Below are 23,768 nucleotides of genomic sequence, written 5' to 3' on the forward strand. Positions count from 1 at the left end.
TGTACCAATCTTTTTTTAACTTATATATTTGAGCACACGCATTGGAGATTTCACTTTTATTCAGTGAAACTGCAACTTCATTACTCGCTTATTCAGTGATAACTTCATTACTCGGCAATTGCATATATTTCATGGACATTTTAACAATGTTTTGAATAATTTCTAACGGTACAATTGTGATGAAGTGAAAAAAATCGTGATAAGAAACAGAGAGAAAAGTTGCTCGTTAATGAATATTGACCAGAAATAAAGTAATTTCTAAAGAATATCCCGAAGACGTCGTAGATATTACGAAAGGAATGATTAATTTATACCCGCGTGTATCTTGCCATTACCATACTATTATTATTATTATTAATATTGTTAGTAGTACTCGATTACATTATTATTAATATTAATATTATTGCCTTATTATTATTAATGTTATGGAACCTCTAATCCTAGGTTACTTTCGCTGCCACGAAAGGATAAGATTTTCGAATTTTTGACTATTACGTGTAATTCAAGTTTTCCTGTTGCGCATGCGCAGTAGAAAGAAAGTTAGCGGAACTCAAATCTCGAACTATAGAGAGTTGAAAAGTAGTAAAAGTAAAAAAGCACGAATAACATTTGTATTTGTGCTGGATTAAGTTTGATAATTGAAAATTGAGTTTGATGATAACATTTTTTTCGTATTCGCTTTGGTAAATATTAGTTTTATTTAAAATTGAACAAAGCATTTTATGTTTTTCAAATACGGTACATAATCGTAATATCGAATTTTGTAAACTGATAGTAAGAAACTCTATAATTCGAGACTGGAACTTTGATCAAGTTCACATTGAACGTAAACTGACTTAATTTTGTTATTTAAGCGTGTATACTATACGTGTTTGTTCCTTCTTCTCTTGTGCGCAGGCTATAGCTTAATTACTTCCAATAAACGCAGTTATATCGAATCAATGACCGATACAAATTTAGATATTAGGATTATTTAAACAAGAGATTAAAGACTAAAAAGTATTGTTTTTATACTGCATATGTACATATGCAATATGAACGACAGTTTGTGTAATAATATGTACCCCTCTTCTTAGTTTACTTTTGTATATTTTGCGACATTTGATATTAATTTTATGAGGTACGTACTTACACTTTATCTTTGTAATTAAATGTGTAAATGAAAGAAAAAAGAAATGACATGAGAAAAGGAAATTCGATGTATGAGTATATACGAATTGACGGAATTAAAATTTAACGCTATATTTAAATAGAAGACGTGAAATATCTTGTCATCTTAAAATAACTTGATCATTCCTATTCTTTTACATAAAAACACTTTTCGACTGTAACTTAAGAAACATGTCTGCTAACGTGAAACGTGCCAGAAAAAATTAACAACTTCCATTAAATTAGCAAATTTCTCATTAATATCGTAAAACTCGCGTTTACAAAGATCAGATCAGTGTACATAATATACAAAACAAATGCAGAATATATAAATATAGCACATACGTTCTGAATTATATTCGAATTGGGCAGGGTAACCAAGTGAAAATATGTAAATTTCACGATGTGTAATGTACACTTTATCGAACTTGTAAGTAGTGTAGAAATAGAATATTTTACACGTAACAAAATATACAAACGACAATACACAAGTTAAATTATTTGTTAGATCCATGTATAACAAGCATAGTACAAAAGTGTTTTAGCTTTATGTACTGGTAATTATGAGAAATACCAACTTAATAGATGTATTTGGTATGTACCTAGTTAAGAAAACAATAAATTATTCTGAACAGATAAAGCGTTTAGTAGCTTGTGAAGTATGAATTTTCGAAAACGTAAGTATTTTATATCTAAGTAGTTAAGAAACGCGAGCAAGGGAAATCAAACAAAGGAACAAAGTTTTTTTGTTTAAAAATATTTAATTTGTTGTTCTATTATCCGAGGTTAGAAGCGATAATGTACAAAATCTGAATAAATAAGATTCTTCAATATTATTGAATTTTAATTCTAGGGTAAAGTAATATATCCGCATATTTTATTTATATACAATATGTATAAATAATGATGTGATTTGACTAATTTTGTTGAAAGAATATTTGTACTTTTTACGTAAAACTTCAGTCTTTTACAAACTTTCTTGTAATTAATAAACCAGTAAACACAATATTAATAAAATCTATTAAAATTATAAACAAACTCATAAGTTTTAATTTTAGTCCTTAAAGGTTGAAATATTTTGCTCCAATGTCGAGACATTTGTTTTAATCCAAAACATTACTATACTGAATCGATAATGTTGCATGTGCCACGAAAATGATGATAGTGTCAGGTAACTTGTTGTGAAACGAAAAAGCATTGCATGTACATTTCTGTTGTTTTGTTGACCATGAGTTTGATGATCTTTTAAACTTGCCCATAGCTAAGAAATCAAACAGTATATCTAAACGAAATTAATTTCAAATTATTTTTTAGGTTCTAAGCTTTTATCTAATCTTTCAGAAATTGTAAAATTTATTCCACAAGAGCCTTTTTTATCATAACCAAGTACACATCTTAAAACCATTTAAGTCTTCCTTAGTAATTTCTTCTTATCTTTAATAGTAACGAAAATAATTTAGATGAACGTTTTAAAATTGACACCCTGTATATTAAAAATAAAAGATATATTTTCTTCATAATTGGATAAGCTTTTTACAATGGCAATGTACAAATATCAAAATTGCAATTATACTATAACGTATGTATATATATATAAGCTTCACATTTAAACACAAGATTCTTTATTATATTTTTTTAATACCAATATTTTAATAATTATAACAAGGGTTTTTTAACAAGAGATGTGTAACATTGTATACAAATTTTCAAAAACCTATAGATAATTTCAGTTATGCTCTTGCATCATTAATTGTTGATGGAACTCTTACCTCAATTCCATCTAGTTCCTTAGACATTACTATTTGACAGCCTAGCCGTGACCTGAAATTAAATATTATATAACTGAATATGTCAATAAATATATTTATTGCTATACAAATTAATACTAATACACAATAAGATTTCTATTTATCCATTTGAAAATCAACATTGTAAATATGCTAATTCCAACATAGATTTGTAATGATTATAGGGTCATAAATAAAAAACTATGAAAATTTATTATAATTTCAGTTTCGTAGTATTCAGAGATAGCGATTTGAAATTCTACATTGAGATGCAGATTTCGAAATACCCAATACTAACCTGTTTTTACATAAATTTAAATAGAAAAATTCACTTTATAAAATATTAAAAGGTAATAGAATTAATAATGCGAATGATTTGATACTGATTATTATGAACTAACGTATCTGTTAATTCATATGCTAAATCCAACATGTCTAATTCTTCATCTGTTGGTTTGTCAGGAAGTGCATCATAAACTTCTTTCGAAAATATTAAATGGCACGTACTACAAGTTAATGTTCCTTCACAAGCACCTATATCAATTATATTTTAAGATTACAACATACTTATATAATAAAGTATCAAAAGTTAAAAATAATAAGAATATTAAACTTGATAAAAATGAAAATTTTCAAATATTTTCTACCTCAAAATTATTTATTTTAAATTAAGTAAATTATGCTTCTTTAAAACATACCATATCCATCTAAATCAATTTCATTATTTACTACTATGTCTAATATAGTATCTCCAACTTTCCCTTTTGCTTTGATTCTCTCTCCACTTGCTTTAACAAACGTTATATTTACTCTGAAAATAATATTTATGAAAGATAAAAATTATCTCAATATAATTATTTTCTTTATTTTTTGTGTTTCTTCAATTAATCTTCTCTTAATTATACCTTAATTATATGTATCACTTATGATAATAGAAATAATTTAAAAATAAGATATACTTGTCTTAATAATACATAAATAAAATTCGTATATCATATATTTATAACAGTGTTATATTTTTAGTTGTTCACTGTCAATGTTGTTCTTATTAATACTATTCTATTAATACTATGTTATTTTTCTAGATGTTATACTCCTACAAAGAGAAAAATTTCTTAGACATTATTATTAGCATTATTATTTTGACACCAATTTTATATTGGAAGGTAAGTACTGAAATTCTATTAAAAAAAGAAGGAAAGCACAAGAAAATTTGTATCACTTACTCTTGTTTTTCTGAAAGTGGTTGCGTGGTCGATATTCCTCTTGTTGCCTGCAAAAAGGGCAACGTTGTGTTGCTTGTATATTTTGAATAATTTGATGCAATACCGAGAATTGATCTCGAAAATTTTTGTAATTGATTTACTAACGCCATTCCACTGTCATAAATATCATGAGTATAGGACACCCTGACCGAACACCAGATAAGTATTGCGGAAAATATCAATTGTAGATCAATTGTACTTTGTACAAAAACTTCCACGGCATTCTTCGGCTGCTATACTGGGACGTTCCTTTACTGTGATAGGTTATAAAACGATTCCTAACACAAGTGACGTATCTCTACCGGACACGTGCTCTTCGGGCCACACGTTTTATGATACAAGACCAGCAAAATGATCAATGTGTAATTTTACATATCTTACATTTTTTCCAAATGAAATATTGTTTTTATTAAACGTTTAAAACCTCAGGCAACATTTATTTCATCTGATTTCAGTTTTACAAATATATATCTATAATACATATCTATATAAATTACGGTCTGGTTATATCAAACAGGGACCGACACTCGCTAGGGAAAACTGCCCAAAAATTGAATCGTAAAAACCAATATGAAAGACAACAAATTTCTCGTTCTGCGGAACAAATAGAAATGAGCAGAGTATCTTTATCTTTATCTGAGACATTCAAAGCGTATCACGCATACGCTAAACCTGAAGAAAACTTTCTTGTCTTCCATGTTCATTTTTCCCTTTCCATTTCCGAACGGTTTCTTCTATATTTATTTATATGTTCGTGATTGATGCTATTGACAACATACAACTAAGGGGAAATACGAATAGTAATAGATAGATGTATAATTCATTATGCAATTTTATAGAATTAAATCTTATTTATCTTCAGATATAAAAACTATATTTACCAGCTGAAACACTAACGCATATGCAGTATAATATAATCTACTTAACAATCTCGTTTTAGTTATAATATGTGATTAATTCTTTTGCTATTTCGCTATAAACAGTTTCTTGTGCATACAATATTTTTTTATAGTATGCTAATATATTGTTAGATATTGTAAAGAAAGTAAAATACAGTTATTGAAGTTTGGGAACATTCAATGTTAACCTTGCTTCAATAATCGTTCGAATGAATGGGGAATAGATTTTTAGTATTATAGTTGGTATAATGTCATCATTGTTTACAATGTGTTAGAGTTAAAGAAATGAGACAAATTAATATTTCAGAAGCAAATTCAATATTTAAATGATGTTATTTTAAAATGGCAGATGATATGAATGTTCCTTTTATACGAGGAAATGGAAACGTATGTATGGTAATGGAAACGTAATGGTTTTAACATTATTTTAGTACAAGATCTTAGCATAATAGTAATTAACAGTATCCATTATCTTTTAGTCAATTTTTGAAAAATGACATATATGATAATTTGCAATAGTTTGATAATAAAATACTTGTATCAATATTAATAACGTATAATTTGCTATCTCAAAAGGATACAGACGCAGCCAATGATAATGTTTGGGATGATAGTGCATTAATAGAACCATATGATAAAGCAATAAATTTAGCAAAAGAAGAAGTTATCAAGCGAATGGGAATGGATGTTGGAAATTCTCAACCGAAAGAAAACCTACAAAATCTTAAGCAGCCTAAACACGCAAGTAAATTACACAAGGTTGTGATTTTGATAGAATATTACAAATTTGATACAGAATATTATTAAATATATTGATTAAGAAGCAAATTATTTTATTTTGCTATTTACTTATATTTATTTGTATACACATCATTTCTCTATAGAAATGGATCATAGGAGCACCTTATCGTGCAATATACTCAGAGGATGGAGAAATTTATGAAGCTATAATATCAAAAATTTACGAAAACAATGGCACGTGTGTTGTAAAATTTGTAGGTAATACCTTTAGCATGATGGTTATGTCAATTAAGAAATGTACTAAAAATACATATATATATGAAGTAAAGGCTTTCGCATAGTCTATCACAGTGTCATTCAGCAGGTCCTTAACTGGGCAGGAGTACCTGTCAATGTCTATGGGGAGACCCGTGGGATATAGGGTCATGAACCATAAACATGCATGTTACTTATTGTTCATTATTAGCTGCTTGGAATATAATTCTCCTCATTAGACGAGTGATTATTACTACATATATCAAGGCAAACATTTATACATATACATTTATGCACGGGAAATTCTAATACATTGCCTGTAAGGACAGTAACTGAATGGCACTCAGTCATTCTATTAAATGACAAAAATTTCTTTTACTCTGTGTTTAGGCTATGGTAATACAGAGAAAGTCGAGTTGAGTTCTCTTTTAGAATCAGAAGGTTTGCAAAGTCAAATAGCACAACAAAAGAAAGCTTTGGAAGAGAAATTCAATGAAGAGAACGACGAGACTTGTGAGACTAATTTTTCTACAAATGTAAATTCGAAAAAATATAATGTAGAAAAAATGGATTGTGACTCTGAAGAAGCAAATGCGTATAAACATCACTTCATACCGGGACCATCTTTCAATTCGATGACTGATATAATGCCACCTGCACCTCCTTTACCACCACAATTAATGGCCAAGTAAGTACAATTTAAAAATTCTAATGGAATGCTGAATACTTCTAATATTAATAAGTAATTTGGAATAAGTTTAACATTTTATTTGGAAAAAAAATACGAAATTTTAATAAAATGTACTAGATTACCAGATAATGATATAGACGCACTTTCAAGTATGTTGATGTCATGGTATATTAGTGGTTTTCACACAGGTAATTATTTCATATAAGTATTTTATTGTATATTAAATTTTCAATGGACTATGTTATTTCTTTTGTAGGTTATTATCATGGTTTGAAACAAGCAAGAAACAATCAAGAGAACAGGAAGAACTGTTGATTATATCAATTTTTTCAATAACAATATAACGATAATATAAGATATAATAAAATATAAAACTCATTGTATTTATTTACTTCAATTATTTGAAATAAAGAACAGCTTTATTTTCATATAAGACTTTAAGACTTTTTTAAAAATAATTACTAAGATAAGAAAACATAAAAAACATATTTTTGATAAAATACACTCACATATATATGTCGGGTTATCATTAGGATTTAAGGCGCGTAATGATCCTTCGTTTGGATTAGCCATTGTTTTACGAAACAGAGAATATATTTACGCGAATAAACAAGATTTTACAAAATATTATGAATAATGAGTTTAATAAATAATAAGATTAACAAACGATAAGTTTAACTAATAATTAGATTAAAGATTAATAAGTTTAACGAACAATAAGAGGAACGAATAATTAGCCATTGTTTTACGAAACAGAATATATTTACGCGAATAAACAAGATTTTACAAAATATTATGAATAATGAGTTTAATAAATAATAAGATTAACAAACGATAAGTTTAACTAATAATTAGATTAAAGATTAATAGGTTTAACGAACAATAAGAGGAACGAATAATATGTCTTACGAATAATGAATTTAACGTATAATGAGATTAACGATTGATAGGTTTCACGAATAATGAATTTAATTAACGCTATTAACAATGTTCCGGGGTTCAAACGAATCCACGGTCAACGGGATAACTCTTTACTATGTGTAGAATAATTTTAAACACAAAATACAATTGCTGAGACACTCGGTAAATTGCTCGATGTATCACTTTCCAAGGCGATCACACGAATGAATATCTGATGAAAATCTTTTTCGCTATACGACTGCATTTGTTTGTTATATGCTCGCTGGAAACATCGAGAAGGTTCCAATCGTTGTTGCTAGGCAATTTCTGTCAAAAGTTTGTTGTATACTCTTTGGAAACATCGAGAAAGATTCAAACGCCGTTACTAGGCAGTTTCTGTCTGGAGATTGATTCCTAATACAACGTGTGTCCCATTATATCGACATCTCGAAAGTACAATTCTATGTGATTTCTAGGGAGAACAATACAACCGATCCACACCTTCGTCAGGCAAAACGTTTATCCCGTGACCGTGACTACGTTCGGCGGCCAGTTGTCACCTCGGACCCACTTTCGTTTTCACAAATATCAAACAATTACAAATGACAATTGCTTAATTACAGCTATGATAAAATCTAGGCTAAAGCATTAGAAGACTTCCTCAAAATTGCAAAGGGAAGGCTCCGGTTTTCCTTTCATCTCCGACATATATAATACAAGGATATAATACAACCGAACATTTTAAACTTAGCCTATAGCGCGTGCGCGCACACACACGCACACACATGACACACATGACACACATGACACACATGCGCGCACACGCACATGCGCGCATACACACATGCACACACACATGCGAATGATTTCTCGAACGATAATCCATTTATTTATATTTTTCAATATCTGTCCTTACGATTGCGTATTTATTTGTTCCACGTATCATATTTATCTATTTGCATAACTGTAGGTGACATTTTTTTTAACAATTTTGCTAATATTTCATAACTTTTTAATTCATATTTCAAAGTGGTAACAGGTGTTTCTTTCTTTTCAAGTCTGCTCCATATCGGGCTTATTTCTAGTAGTCACGCTTGCTTACAAAGCAATTTTATATCTGCACAAGAATATCTTTCAGTACATTTTACTATGTGGTTTACAATATCTGTATTTTATAATAAGTGGTTGCTAAGGTATAATTTGAATACACCAAGTCGAGCAACTTCATTGGGTAATGATACGTATATTTGCTTTTCGAGACGCCTGAGTAAAGCTGCATCAATGCCCCTAATAACATATTTACAATAAATATTATCGTTCTATTATACTAATAATAATGAAGGAATACTTCAAACAACACAATAACATATTTGGAATTTGGAGAAATATTACGATATTTTCTACTTAGAAAACATTGAAATAACGTGATATACGTACCAAGGGGAATTAGTTGTAGCCAGAAGAACTACATTAGAATTCTCATTAGACACTAATCCATCCAATCTAGAAAGAAGTTCTGATCTGAATCTCTTTGCAGGTTCAGACAATATACAGTCTCCTTTATTTGTGGCGATCCAGTCAATCTCGTCGATAAAAATAATTGTAGGCGAATGACTATAGGCAAGTTCAAATAAAACCTGTTCAGTTTAACAAATGTATTATTCATTAAATATTATATTCGAAATTCCTTAAATTCATGGCCTCATCACGAATATGATATCATTTCGTTTTCCAAACAACTATTCTATTTGTATATAAATGGCGAAAAATAAAATCAAATCTTTTTATACCTAGAATCTCTCCTTCATAGACAAAGGAACAAAGAAACTTACATAGACAAAGCAACTTACACGTATATACTTCTCGGAATCGCCTCTCCATTTGCTGACCAATGAGCTGGCAGTTATGTTAAAAAAGGTGCAATGGCATTCTGTCGCGACTGCCTTCGCTAACTTCGTTTTCCCTGTTTTGTATATTTCTTGTAAACACGTACAGAAATGAAAAGAATACGAGTATCTTACCTGTACCAGGTGGGCCGTACAGCAAAATACCTTTCCAGGGGGAAAACGGGCCATCAAAAAAGATAGGATACTTAAGGGGATACACAACGGCCTCCTTAACAGCGGTTTTACATTCCTCTAGGCCTATAACGTCATCCCAATGTACATTTAATTTGTTTACTATGATCTCCTGTGACGATACAAAGATAAAATGGCGTCTTCTCTATATTAAGTAAGTGTTACGTAATTTGATATTTCAAGCGTTACTGAAATCACGTCATCGTCGATATACGTTGGACGGTTTATCGACGGGAATTTTATCGTTTAAAAGCTTTACGATACGTATATTAATCGAAAATAACTTACGCATGAGATGTCCTCAGCCTCGTAATTCCGGATTATCTGAATAAAGCTTTTCAATGCATTTCAATATCTTCGATTGCATGGATTGTTCCATTGGGACGTTAAATAGCTCTTCTGATGAACGTCCATCACTCTCATTGGGGAATATTGACGTCACTGTCATTGCGAGATTAATATGATTCGTATTGTCATCAGTTATCTTCTGCTGTAGATTCGTCTCTTTCACAGGCTCACTTCTCGCTTGTTTACTAACAGATTTGGCTTTTGTCTCAATACTTCTACAAACACTGGATCATATTGTAATACGATACGTTGAATACGATACGTTGAATACGATACGTTGAATACGATACGTTGAATACGATACGTTGAATACGATACGTTGAATACGTTGAATACCGTTTAATATCGTTAAATAATTTAAATTCTTACGTTTTGCTTGCATTTGTCACTTCCCTCGTCATTTCCCTTCCAGTTATTTTCTTACACAATATGGGATATTTTTGAAATTTCATCTCGTAATAATTTTCATACTCTGCAACGATAATTTCCAAATCGATGTTGTCGCAAACCCGATGTTCGGGAGATAGACGAGCTTCCCGGAATAATACATCGCTAACGTCTATATACCTAAAAAAATGTAGTTTTTAATTAATTATAGTTTTTAACTGATTAAAAATATTTTTCGCAATGACTGAACACTATAAGATAACCATCAAACAACTGTTTTATCTCTAGGTAAGACAGGCAAAAGAATGTATTTACTATATAAATTCTCGAAGATAATTTCTTGTCTTCTGCTTTTTAATTTCCAATTTTTAGATGGATAAGAATAATTTGAATTTATACTTCATATATTTGTTTATAACTAGTTAATCTACATTATCGATTGAGTTATTCTTAACTACTGAATTACCGATGTCGAATTTTCAAATTTGGTTTCGCCTTCTCTTTCCATGATGTCCACTGATTTCTATTTCGATTGGTCACTGACACTATTCAAAAGAATTGGAACTAGGAATATATTTTAATTATAATATACTCACCCATTGTGTTCCAAATAATCACATACAAGGTATAATATGTTCCGATGACGTTCCGAAATACGACTCTCCTCCTAATATAATTATTTTTTCATTACAATAATATAAGGTTTTTCATGTAATTTTTTGTTACATTTGCGAATTCAACGAGTTACACATGATTTTTCATGAAACGCGAACGTTAAAAATATTTGATACAGCCTAATTATAAAAATTGTTAGAAGCAAAAGTCATAGATACTATGTGCGAGTATCGCATGAAACGAACAGCTATTAAGAGAACTGCAGCAATATTACAAATCAAATAACAAAACACACTCGTCTGTGACGTGGAAATTCTAAATTCTAAAATCTAAAATCTAAAATCTAAAATCTAAAATCTAGAATATTCCTTACCTTTTTTCGCAGATTATAAAATATCTTATTCATACTACCTTGCATCGATAAATCACCGTTCATAGTGACACTTTCAAATCGCCTATCGTTTCTCAATGGATACGAGAATTTCCGTTTATTACTTTAAAAACAACCCGTCCATTACGTTTCTCTTAAAAAATTCTTTTAACTCCGTTGAAAACCGAGCATCAAACAAGAGACAAACGATTTGTTGTCATGGAAATGTTTGGTTCACACATAAGCAACGCACAAATATAATGATAGAATAGCTGAGTGTGTGTACTGTATAGTAAGATGGATGCAACATGGAAATAGAAAGAGAACACCATGTATAGATACTTCCTGTCCTTGTTTAATCAGGCATGCACACTAGTGGACACTGACGCTGCTCGTATACCGCTGTTACATATTTCCTGTACAAGTGCGCGTCATTAGACAAGGACGGAACATCCTCTCTCTACTTCTCTATCGCGTTTTTAGTTCGCTCACGCGCTCTGTACTTATATTTATTACATTTCCACCATAAGCAGCGGCCGTGCAGTGACTTACAAAAGTTCCGAACGGTTCCATCCTGGGCGGACGGTTAATTGCGTTCGGTACTTCGAGGCAGGAAGGTGAGTACAGAATCGCTCCTCTTAGTACTCTTATTAGAAGTGTTATCATCGAATATAAGTTTTTTCAATAAATTCTTATCGTTTTACAATCTTTCTAGAATACAATGACGTCAGCAATCGATCATTTTCGCGAATTTATTGTAAATTAATTGGGGGAATATCTGGAGTTCTTTATCGGTTTCGACTGTAAAATCAGCAACTATTCGAATTTTTCATTCATAATTGTGACATTTTCGACTCTTCCGTTGCCAAGACCCTCTTGAGAGATTTTTGGCACGTTCCATCACCCTTGTTAAACGAGTGCACATTGGTGGATATATTGATTTTAAAAACCAATACGTGTACGAGATTTATTATCTCACTGGGACAAAGAAATCCGTTTTATTCGCGAATTTTCCGTGTTTCTTCTTAATTTTCGTGAGTGTCTGGCGCGGAGCATTATTTGAATGAACTTTTCATCGTTCAGATTATATTTCGTTTAAAAAGATTGAAATTGATGTCGAGAAGAAATGAAACAAGGTGCTCGGGCATTCTTTCGTTTCCCGGGGAAAGAGAAATATGAAAAAAACGGTCGTTCTTCCTTCTGCCATTTTCGTCCATTACCAAAATGGCATGACCCAAGTGTCCCGGGCCCTGAATCAATCAAGCGAATTTTGAATAATTTTTGAATAATATCCAGTTAATAATTTGTGAAACAAATTAATTTCATTTTATTGTTGGAAACAAATTAGTTGGATTTTTCTTTCTTTAGCAGTTTTTGCCAGAGTTGACCTGACGTGCTACTTCAGTTTCCATCTTCGCTTCTCGAAACTTCCAACGTCCTTGGTGTTGGAGTCTCCTTGCCCAGGTGAGTACATAGCTTCTAGATACTCGTCGCTGTTCATCCTTACGAGCCTCTCGAGCTTTAGTTGTCAATTGTTATCGTTAAAGGAAGAGAAGCTCGCGACAGATGTTATCGAACAAATCGTTTATTCTCGAAAAGTTCGAACTTGTTCGTTGCGTTTGAATATATATGGACGGACGCCATTTTTCATGACATCATCATGATTTGTCATGTCGTGAGTATAGCTTCTGACTACCATATGTTTGTGATTTATGTGAAATTTGACCATTATACCGTGATAGAATAATATTTCCAATGAATTATAAATATTTTACATTGTGAATTATAAATATTTGTTACAAATTATATCGTACTTGAGGTGAAAATGAACCATATATCTGCTTATGGAATATGAGGTAGTAAATCATTCGAAACATAATAACGATTAATTAAGCACATATACAATAACGTTTACGAATGAATATTGCGAATTATTGTATGGCTTTAATGCGGTATTTAATGTTTTGATTGCGGTCTTTGAAATGGTATCATAGGTGCTGATATAATATCGCGCGAAAAAGGAAAGACCAGTGGTTAATATTGCAGGTGCACCAGTGCGTTGCGCTCGTCGAGGGTGGTTTTGACGCTGGTGCCGAGGAAAGGCGCAGAACGTGTTCGATCGACCCGCGAACGTAGCCTTTTTTTTTTTTTGTACGTGGAGAAATCCTCATGGACACTCCGCTGCTGCAATAATCGCGTAACAGCAGAGTAGTGTCGGACTCCTACCGACTAAAACTCCACGATGACCATCTTATGCGCGTGACAGGGGTGCTCCAGGAACCTCTTATGAATTAACTTCAGTTGCATCCCCTTCTCGCCTCTTGTTCTCGTTCTCTTGTTCGAGCCGGCTATTGAGTGGGCGTTAGGGGGAGGTCGTTGCCCCTAGTGCTGTCACTTCTTCTGGTCGTAGTCCGTTGGGGTGGTGGCGGGGCGGCTCTGGGTCGTCTGACTGCCATCCTTCTCCATCGTCTTATCCTGCAGGGGTGAGAGTTTTTCTTTCTCTCCCTTTCCGCTCGCTCCTTCGCGAGCATAACTCGCTCGCAGAAGAGGCGGACGGCCTCGTATTCCTGTGACCCTCTCAACATCGCCTCCACAATCGCTGAGGGGGTCCACGTTTCTCCTATGGCGTGCCGCAGGGTGTAGCGGGGCAGCTCCCACGCCGGACAGAGCTCCAGGGTGTGCTGCGCTGTGTCCCTGCCCTCTCCGCAGTGGTGGCAGGTGCCTGTCGTCTCTCGCCTTATTCTCTTCAGGAACTCGCCGAACACGCCGTGTCCGGGGAGTACTTGTGTCATCCTGAATGTTAGTGGGAGGCCGTGGCGGCTCCTCCATGCCTCCCAGTATGGTAGGACCGCATCCGCGCCTCGGTGTTCGCTTCTCCCGTTAATCAGTTGGGATCGCCACGGGTTCCATGTGTCCTCCTCGGCGGTTCCTGTGTCGTTTGGAGCCGCCTGCTCGGTGGGGTCTTCTCCCGGGTGCCATTCTCTCCGGCGGGTGTATCTCTTTTTGAGCGCCAGCGCCCGCAGCTCCCACGGGGGGGACGCGGCTAGGGTGGACGCCGACGCGTGAGACACCGTCCGGTATCCCCTAATGATTCTGATGGCGGTCACTCTGTGCAGCCTTCTCAGGAGCAGGATGCTGCGACGGCTTGCCATCAGGTCGTCCGCCCATACTGGGGCCCCGTACATCACTCGTAACCGAACGACGCCCTCGTAGAGTCGGCGCACCGCGTCTCCGGCCCCGCCGATGTTCGGTAGTAGGCCGCACAGGGCATTGGCAGCCGCTGACACCTTCGGGATCAGTGAGTCGAAGTGCGGCTCGAACGTCCACTGGCTGTCGATGGTGAGTCCCAGATACTTCATCTGTGACCCCACCCGGACGGTTTTACCTGCCATGTTTATGCATAGGCCGGGCGGTGGTGTCCCTCGCCTCTTCCTGTCAAAGAACCAGGTGGCCTCCGACTTCGCAGGGGAGACTCTCAGGCCCAGTTCGTTCACGGCACGGATCGCACAGGCCGTTGCGATTCCGCCAATGCGCAGCGTCTCGTGCCAGCCGCGACTCTCGACCAGGATTAGGGTGTCGTCCGCATAGCATACTATGGCCGCGCCTGGGGGTAGCGGGCATCGTAGTACCTCGTCGTACGCAACGTTCCATAGCATGGGGCCCAGCACCGAGCCCTGCGGGACGCCACCCTCGACGGATCGCTTTTCCTCTCCTTCCTTACTGGCGTAACACACCCACCTGTCGTCGAGGTAGGCCCGGATCAATCGGACGAGGTAGTTGGGAACCTCGAAGTGCTCCAGGGCCGTCACTATCCTGTCCCATGGCATGGTGTTGAACGCGTTGACGATGTCCAGGGAAATCGCCAGCGCCACGCCTTTCCGGGAGACCATGTCCTCCGCAATCGCTCGTACGCGTCTGACCGCGTCAATCGTCGAGCGCCCCTTCCGGAAGCCGTACTGGCTTTCGTGCAAACCTGGCACTTGGCCCGCTATGTATCGTTCCAAGCGGGCGGCGACTACCCTCTCGAGTAGTTTGCCGACCTCGTCCAGTAGGCACATCGGCCGGTACGCTGACGGCGAGGTCGTCGGTCGGCCCTCCTTATGGAGCAGGACCAGCCTCGCTGTCCGCCACGCCCGGGGGTAGACTCCCTCCCTCAGGCATCTTGTGAAGAGGTGCCGGAGTCTGGGGGCCATGACCCCCATCACTTCCCCCCAGATCCGGCCAGGGATTCCGTCCGGGCCCGGTGCCACGTTGCGGGCGGTCATTCTTCTGGTTGCCTCCCATATCTCCTCCTCTGTGACTTCCCAGTCGTCCCTCCATTCCAGCGGTCGTGTCGTTTCCCGTGGCCGTTCCGCCGCTCTGTTTTCTTGTGGGAGAAAGAGCGTTCCGGTGATCCGCGTCAGCAGTGCAGGTTCCATTTCCGACGTTATCAGGGGGCCCTTCGCGCGCAGTTTCCGTGTCACCGTCCTGTATGGTCTCCCCCATGGGTCCGACTCGACTGTCTCGACCAGTTCGGACCAGGCACGGTCCTTCGCTTTTTTAATTTCCCTCTGTAGCGAGCGCCGTAGCGCGCGGCACGTCCGGTAGCGCAAGGAGACTTCTTCTTCGTCGCGTCGTCGCCAGCGGCGGGCCCTTAGGTACTGTCTTCGGGCCCGGACACATCTCGTCCTCAGTTCCGCGATGCCGGGGTTCCACCAGTAAACTGCTCTGCTTCGCACCGTGCCTGGTGTGGCTCGTGGCATGGATGCGTCGCAGATTGCTGTCATGGCTTAGCGGAGGTTCTCGGCCTCCTCTTCCACGTCTGCTTCGGTCGTCGTTGTCGAGGCCTCCCAGCTCCAAGCTGTTGCTATAGCAGCCGCCCGGAGTAGGTCTTCGTTCCCCTCCTTTATTTTCCATCTGGGTGATGGGCGCGCGTGCCTTCCCCTCGGCGGGCCGCGCCCGTCGTTTGTCGTCGGCATTCCAGGTCCAGGTGCGTCCACCTCCATGAATATGTAGAGGTGGTCCGACAGCGTCTCGACCCCTTCGGCCACTCTCCAGCCTGAGATCCGCCTGAATGCCTCGGGGGAGGCCCATGTTATGTCAACAATGGAGCTCCCTCTGCACGTCACGCAGGTACTGGTCGAGCCCCTGTTCACTAGCAGAAGACCAAGTCCCGCGGCCCAGTTTGATAGCGTGCGGCCGCGCGCGTTGGTCCTGGCGTTCCCCCATTCCGTGGAGTGCGCATTGAAGTCTCCCAGGACGAGCACTTGTCGCGGGAGTCGTCGCCTGACGCAGTCGCCAACTCCGTCCAGGAATTCTTCGAACGCTGCCCGTCCGCTGTTAGGTGACACGTACACCCTCACTACCATCATCCCTGCCCACTCGACCGCGGCGTACCCGTTGCCGCGTTCCAGCAGGGTTCCGTGGGCAAACGCCCTGGGCGTTGATGTCCAGGTGACGGCAACCATTCCGTCCGTGTCTCCGACCCACTCCGGGCCATCCAGAACTCTGTATGGTTCCGCCACCACCGCCAGGGCGACCGTGCTCTCCCGGATGGTTTGGTGGAACAGGTCTTGTGCTCGCTTTGACCTTCCCAGGTTAGTCTGGAGGATGCGCATTCTCAGTTCCTTGATGGCCTTTCCTTGTTCGTGGCTTCCTCCGTGCCTACCTCCTTGTTCGCGGGCTTAGGGTCGCTTTGCGGCGGGGAGCCTTTCTCGCTGCCTCTTGCAGCCGTGGATCCGCGGGCGGCTCCTTTCGTTCCTTTCTTCGAGGGGGCGCAGGCCGGTCCCCCCATCCTGTGCACCGACGGTGCTTCAAGCGCCTCGCAGAGCAGGCATTTAGGGCTCGCAGTTGTGCATGCTCTCGCCTGGTGCCCTGGTTCGCCGCATCTGAAGCACAGGTGCCCCTTGTCCTCCTTGGCGGTGCAGGTCTTCCCCGTGTGTCCTATCCCAAGGCACCTGTAGCACTGTAACGGTCTCCGTTCGATGGCTTCGACCTTCGCCGTCGACCAGCCTATGGCGACCTTTCCAGCCTGGGCCAGTTTCCTCACTGCACTGGCAGGGCCTCGTATCCATACGGTGCCAAGTCCGTTGCGGGCGAGGCGGCTTTCTCCCAGCCGGATGCCCTCCGGCTTGCAGCCGCTCTCCCTCGCCAGGGTGTTCTGGAATTCCGCCTTGGTGGCCGCTATGTCTATCAGGGACACCCATGCCTCCGCGGCTCGGAAGGGGGTCGCCACGCGGACCTCGTTCGGGTCCAGAGCCCGCGTCGGCTGTGCTGCGAGCGCTGCGGCCTTCCCCCTTCCCTGGTCCTCAGGGACCTCTAAGATGACACCTCCGGTGATGGTCTTCCGCATCCTCATCGTGTTGATGCCGAGCTCGGCCAGGGAGACACTGTCCTTGGCCGCAGCCAGCACCTCCGCGTAGGATTGGCTCGATTTGTCCGTCAGGGTTATTGTTACCGCTGACGTCCGCGGTGCGCGCGGGAGGGGCCCCCTGCCTCCCCCTCTTCCTGTGTTCACCGATCCACTCGCCGGAGTTTTCCTCTGGCTCTCCGCCCCTGTCTCGGGGATCAGCTTCGCCGGCTGCTTCCTCCCTGCCTCCTTCTTCTTTCCTCTTCTTTTCCTTCCGACGGTCTGCCATTCGGTGTCCGCTGTTCGGCCTCCCTTGGGCTCTGGGGCGCTTGGGGCGCTTGGGGCGCTTGGGGCTCCAGGCTCCATTCCTCTCGTGTTCGCGGCAGGGGCGACCTCCTTTCCTTCTCCTTTTTCTGTTCCCTGCAGTTGTTCCTCCAGTCGGTGCAGCAAGGATCTCATCTCCTCTACTTGGTGCTCGACTACAGCGAGACGCGCCCTGTAGCTGTTCTCATCCGCGGTGGGGCGCGAGGCCGGCTCTTTTCGGAGTGCCTCTACCTCCGCCTCCAGTGTTGCTATGCGTCCTTGCGCTATAGCGAGTGCATCGGTGACAGGGTCCGTTCTCCTCACTAACTCTGTCACGCCCGCGGTGATGGTTCTCGCCGCCTCCTTCAGGGTTTTCCCCTGCGTGACCTTGTGGCCGCGGGGCGCCTCGGCAGCCCTGGCCACCTCGGCGGCCCGGCGAATCAGTTCGGATCCTATGTCCGCCGTTGTGGCTGATTTCATTTCTTCAGCCGGGTCCGCGGGGAGTTCGGGGGATTCGTTGGCCTTCTTCCTCTTCGCTCGGGGTGCTTCTCTGGCGGGGGTTTCCTCCTCCTCTGTTGCTTCCTCAGTCCATATTCCCTCCTTGTCCAGCGTGAAGCGGGAGGGTCCCTCCTTTGGCGGCATCGCCTTCGTCATGCTCCTGGTGCTAACGTGCGGCGGCTCCGCAGCCAGTTCCGTTTCCCTCCGTCCCCTGGCGTTTTCCTCTACCTCCTTCTCTTTCGCCATGGATGCGACCGTTTCCCCGTTGGGCGGGAAATGTCGCTCGGTCAGCACTTGCCACTCTGCCAGTCGTTGTCACTTTCAAGTGGCCCGCGCAACGCGCTTCGACGCACGCGCCAATATGGCTGCGTCTGGGTAGTTCCTCGAGTAGCCCGTGTAGCGGCGCTGTTGTCACGCGTCCTAATATGGCTGCTCCACCGTCCTAACCTCACACTTGTTGGTTTGGTTTAACTCCTCCTTGTCCAGGCAGGACTTCCCGTATCCACACCCGTTTTGCGCTCACAGGCACTAGTCCTCCACTCTGGTTGCCTCCCTTGCCCAGGCTCTCCAGTTTTCCGGAGATTTCGATTACGCTCGCAGCTCCGTCCTCTCTACGTCTGCCTCCCATGTATCCCCACCACTTTTTCCCGCGAACGTAGCCTGTGCTCATACTGCGACAGAGTTCGTTTCAGTTAGGCTCAGTCGCTGTTTGTCCGTCGACAGCGTATAGTCGCGTCGGCCTACGATTCCTTTTTTCTTCTTGTTTCTTGCGAACTCTCTCGCAACAGCCGTTCTATACGTACGCCGCCAGTATATCGCGTGATCATCGTTCCCGTTGCTTCCCTTACCCTCTCACGTCCTTCGAAGGAGACCTCCCTTTGGTGTTTCCTTGTTTGGAGGGAATTCATCGCTCGGACACATGGACTGCGAAGCACGAGGGTTGATCGAGGCATCAGCGTGATGTACTTTTCAGGTTTCATATTTTCTCTATGATACTTTCTAAGGAGAATTTGGAAGATATACATTTTTAGGAAATAAAGGTTTTTATGGAGTCATCGATAAGTTAGAATTTAATTAACTCTCTTATAACAGGTATTCCAATTTTTTAATATATAAATTTAGTTTCCTCTATGGTGTTAGAGAACATAATGCGGGCATTTTATGATATAACGAATATATTCGTATATATTTAGTTTATTTATTCATTCGTCAAATTTCCCTAGTAGGCCGGCCTGCAGCTCACATGCAGCACTTAGTAAAAATTTGTTTTGTTAGAGGTTGGCCATTCTTCTTGCTATAAAAATATCGTGAAGTCATATCATATGATAAAGCACCTTCTGAAAGCTAGATGCTCGATAACGAGCCTAATGATTCTGGGTAGTTTGTAATGTCAAGCTTTGAATTGGCGAGATCGCTCTGCTGTCAAACCGCCGTCCAGCGGCGACCACATTCTTTAACCACGTTCAAGGGGTATATCACGCTACAGAAACCATCAAAGGGTTTGCAAGTTAGTTGCCTTTTAGAAGTGGGGCAGTTGGTTGTTACATGTCATCCGTAGTTGCTCGCTGTTCTCCTTAGTCGCCATACATCATAGAGACGACAGTTATAGTCGCCAGTTGTCCTTGCTAATGGTTGCTTGTTGTCGCTAGTTAGTTCTCGTTATCGTTATGTATTCCATCAATCACGTGAAATTTAACGTATGGGATTTTATTCTTCTTTATTCTTTCTGTAGGGAGATTTTTTAAGACGAGGAAAATATAGAATATTTCAAGACGACGGTAAGGTTTGAATTTAAATAACTATTTTATGATACAACAAAGTGGAAAAACGATTTAATTTTATAAAGTTTAAGGTAATTTTTTAAAAAACTTCGAATTTAAAAGATTCAAATAGATATCTTAAACGTAATTAAACCCTCCATATCGTAAGAAATTAAATGAAATTGCGCAAGAAAGTTAATACATTTAATGTATTATTTTAAACATTTATTTAAAAACATTTATTTGAAATTTAAGTGTAGGCGTTGACGCGCGCGCGCCATTCGAAGCATTTGTCAGTTCGTTACATCTGCGGTAAAAGTTGTAACTACGAAGAAGTTTAACATATGGTGCGTCTCAAGACGACAGTAAAAAGTATTAAGAGATTTTTCGAGATTTTTTCTTTTAAGTTTCCAAGTACTTTTTCTATTTAACTTCTTTTTTTGCATTTTCTCACAATATTCGATAAATAGAGACGAAATATGACAGTTCTTAGTTCGGGGATTTATTGGTTCGAAAGTTACTTCAAAAGTGTTTCTGGAATTCGTGCGGTTAATACTTTTAAACTACTGAGTACGACTTATTCCGTATGGCTGGACAAATCTTTGTTGATACTGTAAGCGTAACTGGTCCGGATATTGTCTTGTGGAGATAGAAAAATACACGAAGTATTGATTGAACTACATATTTTTTTAATTCTTTTTTAATTCTTTTAGTTCTTCATATATTGATAATAGAACGATATTCTGCTACTTTGAGCACAATATAGTAATGTTTAAATAAATAATAAAATTTACGCATTTCGTCTTCATGCGTCGATAAGAAAATGCAAAAAAAGTTAAAGAAAGATGATGCGCAGACGCGAAGTTTAGTCAGCAATAATATTTAAAACCTCTAAAATATATTGTACACATTTATTTGCAAATAAGCTCAATGAAATTAAACTGCAACTGTGTTTCCAATAATGTCTTCGATGTATTGCTCGCCATTATGTCGGATTAACAACTCTAAGTGATCGACCTTAATCACTAAATGGCGGCCGTGATTCAGTGGTATAGCTTTACATATGACGGACATCGCAGGCGCTTATAAGACGTCTATTGTGAAACGTTTCCAATAGCACCGTTTATGTGATGGTGAAATCTGAATATATATATATATATCGCTGAAATATATATCGCTTATCACTTGAGTCTGACACGGTCGTTTTTAAATAGAATCACAATTTTTTATTCTTTACAAAATCAGTCTATAAAGATTATGTGCAAATAAAATAGATAAATAGATAAATGGTTGTACAAACTTATAAAACAGATATTACAAGTATATCTAAATAAATGATATATTTATAAATTGTAATATTTGATCTAAAGTTTAAATAAATAAAAGAGATACTCGTGACTTACAATAAACGTATTTTTTTTTCAATTTTTAAACAAAGCAAAAGTGGATAACAATTTTTCAAAATGTAAAAATCAACACAATGGTTGGTTTCTTTAATTAATCAATAACGTTTAAAGTTAATTAATGTATTTCAACGTTCGATGTGTAAATAAAACTTGATGCCTGAAATATCGAAAAAATAATTAAATCCGATCGTTCCGTCGAATTTGCAAATTGTATACTCGTGTAAAATCGAGTGCGCTTGTGTATGCTGATACGAAAAGTGGTAGTATATTTTTCTTTTTTCGATTATCGTTATCACTTTTTGCGTGGAAAAATTAATTCCGCGAAATGGAAGTGCAATCAATACGGCTTATCACGAAATAATAGCACAACGACGGTTCATATTGGTATTGACGTCAGCTTCACAAAATTTCTCGAGTATCGCGGTCGACTATTTGGGTTAAGAATTCATTTTCAAGGTCCTACAAGCACGAGTATCTTATGGATATGAAATTTTCAGTGTACATTTTAATAACCATATTTCATATTGCATGCTGCGGTCCAAGAAAAATTCGCAGTTAATATTCTGCTAATCCCTGCTGTTTTTAAAGACCATAAGTAAAGTCCGTAGGGTCGTCCGTAAGGTTTAAGAGATTTCGAGTAGATTTGTATTACGTATTTTATCTTCTAATTTTTAAAGAGAGGGTCGTGTTTAATTAATTGAAAATGACGAAACTGTAATGGGACATTATTATCAAATATTAAACGTGGTTCCATTGGGTACTTTTATGGTCTTTGCGAGATATATATGCATTATACGTTGCTATTAGCAACGCGTAGCGATGAACGATGGAGAGCAGTACCTTCGTTATCTCGTCTCGGTTGTGTACATATCAGTAATGCACAGTACTCGTACTAAATATCTTACAAATTCCATACAGATTTTCAGATTAGTTTCGAATAATACCAACACGACCATGATAGTCACAGTACGGTATTAAATAGTGCCACTATGCATAATACACTCCTAAAATGTTTCTACAAATATATTTATCCGAATATTTTTGTCAGCTACTATATCCTAACCACGATTTATTAAACAATATATAGATTTAAAAAAGAATATATAACGACATTACTTGTTTAGGCTAGATTGGTTTAACTTGTATAGTTTTAATAACTGTGTAAGGTCAAACAAGAACTTATCGTTAGTTTGGCGAGATTTGATTACACGAAGCAACATAATTGCTTTGAAACTCAGGACAGAAAACAATGTCAACCGGTAGACGCGTTTGTTTGGTGAACGTGTAACGCGTGAATAATAGATAGCGACAATCACGCGAACGCTAGTTACAGCTGACTTGGCTTACATTGTAGCATTCAAACTAGAGTATACGAGCCGTAAGCGCTATTGAAAGTTCAAAGGCCGACTAGTGAGCTTCATCCTATCTCATTTTTTAATCAGGCGATGGATCGACGAATCGTATTGATTTCGAGGATTATTATAGTTCTGTGGCAATTTTAAAGCGTGGTTTGTCTAATCTTGTCTCGTTAGCTACAGACTCTTTGGCGAGCAGCCTGAAACTTGATCCAGTTTCGAGAAAATGAAAAATTCGTTTCTTCTCTTTGCTTCCCTGTTCCTTCTTTCCTCCTTTTTCCCTTTTTACATCGCGTTAAGACCCGTTAAATAATATTGACTGCCGTGGACGCTGGCTGAGAAGTGCACTTTATAACTAGCTTTAAAATCACTGACGTCGATGAGGACAAAGGTAAGTTAGAGGGTCATTTATCTGAGCTGGTGTTATTCGACCTGAACTCTGCAGCTTTTCAGAGCTTCTTTCGTTTTTCTTTTAAGAGCAGAAATGTTAACTGGTCTTTTGTTACGTGTAAGAAGTATGTACTAAAGCTTATTTAGCACCAATTGGTTGCTCAAAGTCGAGATATACATACCTATATTATATTAATACGTTACAGAAGATTACGCGTTGGTTAGCTTATGAGAATTTATAGT

General features: G+C 39.0%; 3 protein-coding genes and 1 long non-coding RNA gene across 6 annotated transcripts; 2 read left to right on the forward strand and 2 right to left on the reverse strand.

Moving 5' to 3' along the window:
* Positions 1-2,756: 2,756 nt before the first annotated feature.
* On the reverse strand, positions 2,757-4,557 carry LOC117241407 (adrenodoxin-like protein 2, mitochondrial). The gene is made up of 4 exons (XM_033507342.1): positions 4,163-4,557; positions 3,635-3,747; positions 3,338-3,470; positions 2,757-2,970 (listed from the first exon to the last, which is right to left on the reverse strand). Exons 1-4 carry the CDS (start codon positions 4,309-4,311, stop codon positions 2,880-2,882), a joined length of 486 nt encoding a protein of 161 aa, XP_033363233.1. The 5' UTR covers positions 4,312-4,557; the 3' UTR covers positions 2,757-2,879.
* An 884-nt stretch (positions 4,558-5,441) lies between these two features.
* Positions 5,442-7,180, forward strand: LOC117241408 (survival motor neuron protein-like). Of its 2 annotated transcripts, XM_033507344.1 has the most exons (6): positions 5,442-5,487; positions 5,677-5,859; positions 5,985-6,099; positions 6,487-6,784; positions 6,905-6,975; positions 7,044-7,180. In XM_033507344.1, exons 1-6 carry the CDS (start codon positions 5,443-5,445, stop codon positions 7,100-7,102), a joined length of 771 nt encoding a protein of 256 aa, XP_033363235.1. In that variant the 5' UTR covers position 5,442; the 3' UTR covers positions 7,103-7,180. The 2 variants fall into 2 exon arrangements, with proteins under 2 accessions (XP_033363235.1, XP_033363236.1); XM_033507345.1 differs by lacking the exon at positions 6,905-6,975 and having other exon boundaries at positions 7,044-7,173.
* A 4,288-nt stretch (positions 7,181-11,468) lies between these two features.
* LOC117241406 lies at positions 11,469-13,057 on the forward strand. Of its 2 annotated transcripts, none has more exons than XR_004494977.1 (2): positions 11,469-12,102; positions 12,854-13,057. It is a non-coding gene; the product is annotated as an uncharacterized LOC117241406 (long non-coding RNA). The 2 variants fall into 2 exon arrangements; XR_004494978.1 differs by having other exon boundaries at positions 12,857-13,057.
* A 3,197-nt stretch (positions 13,058-16,254) lies between these two features.
* LOC117241405 lies at positions 16,255-17,082 on the reverse strand. The gene has a single exon (XM_033507341.1). The coding sequence runs from the start codon at positions 17,080-17,082 to the stop codon at positions 16,255-16,257; it is 828 nt and encodes a 275-aa protein (XP_033363232.1).
* Between the last annotated feature and the right edge of the window lie 6,686 nt (positions 17,083-23,768).

The sequence above is a fragment of the Bombus vosnesenskii genome, unplaced genomic scaffold, assembly GCF_011952255.1.
Source record: "Bombus vosnesenskii isolate JDL3184/JDL3185 unplaced genomic scaffold, Bvos_JDL3184-5_v1.1 scf7180000015817, whole genome shotgun sequence".
Taxonomy (NCBI): Eukaryota; Metazoa; Arthropoda; class Insecta; order Hymenoptera; family Apidae; genus Bombus; species Bombus vosnesenskii.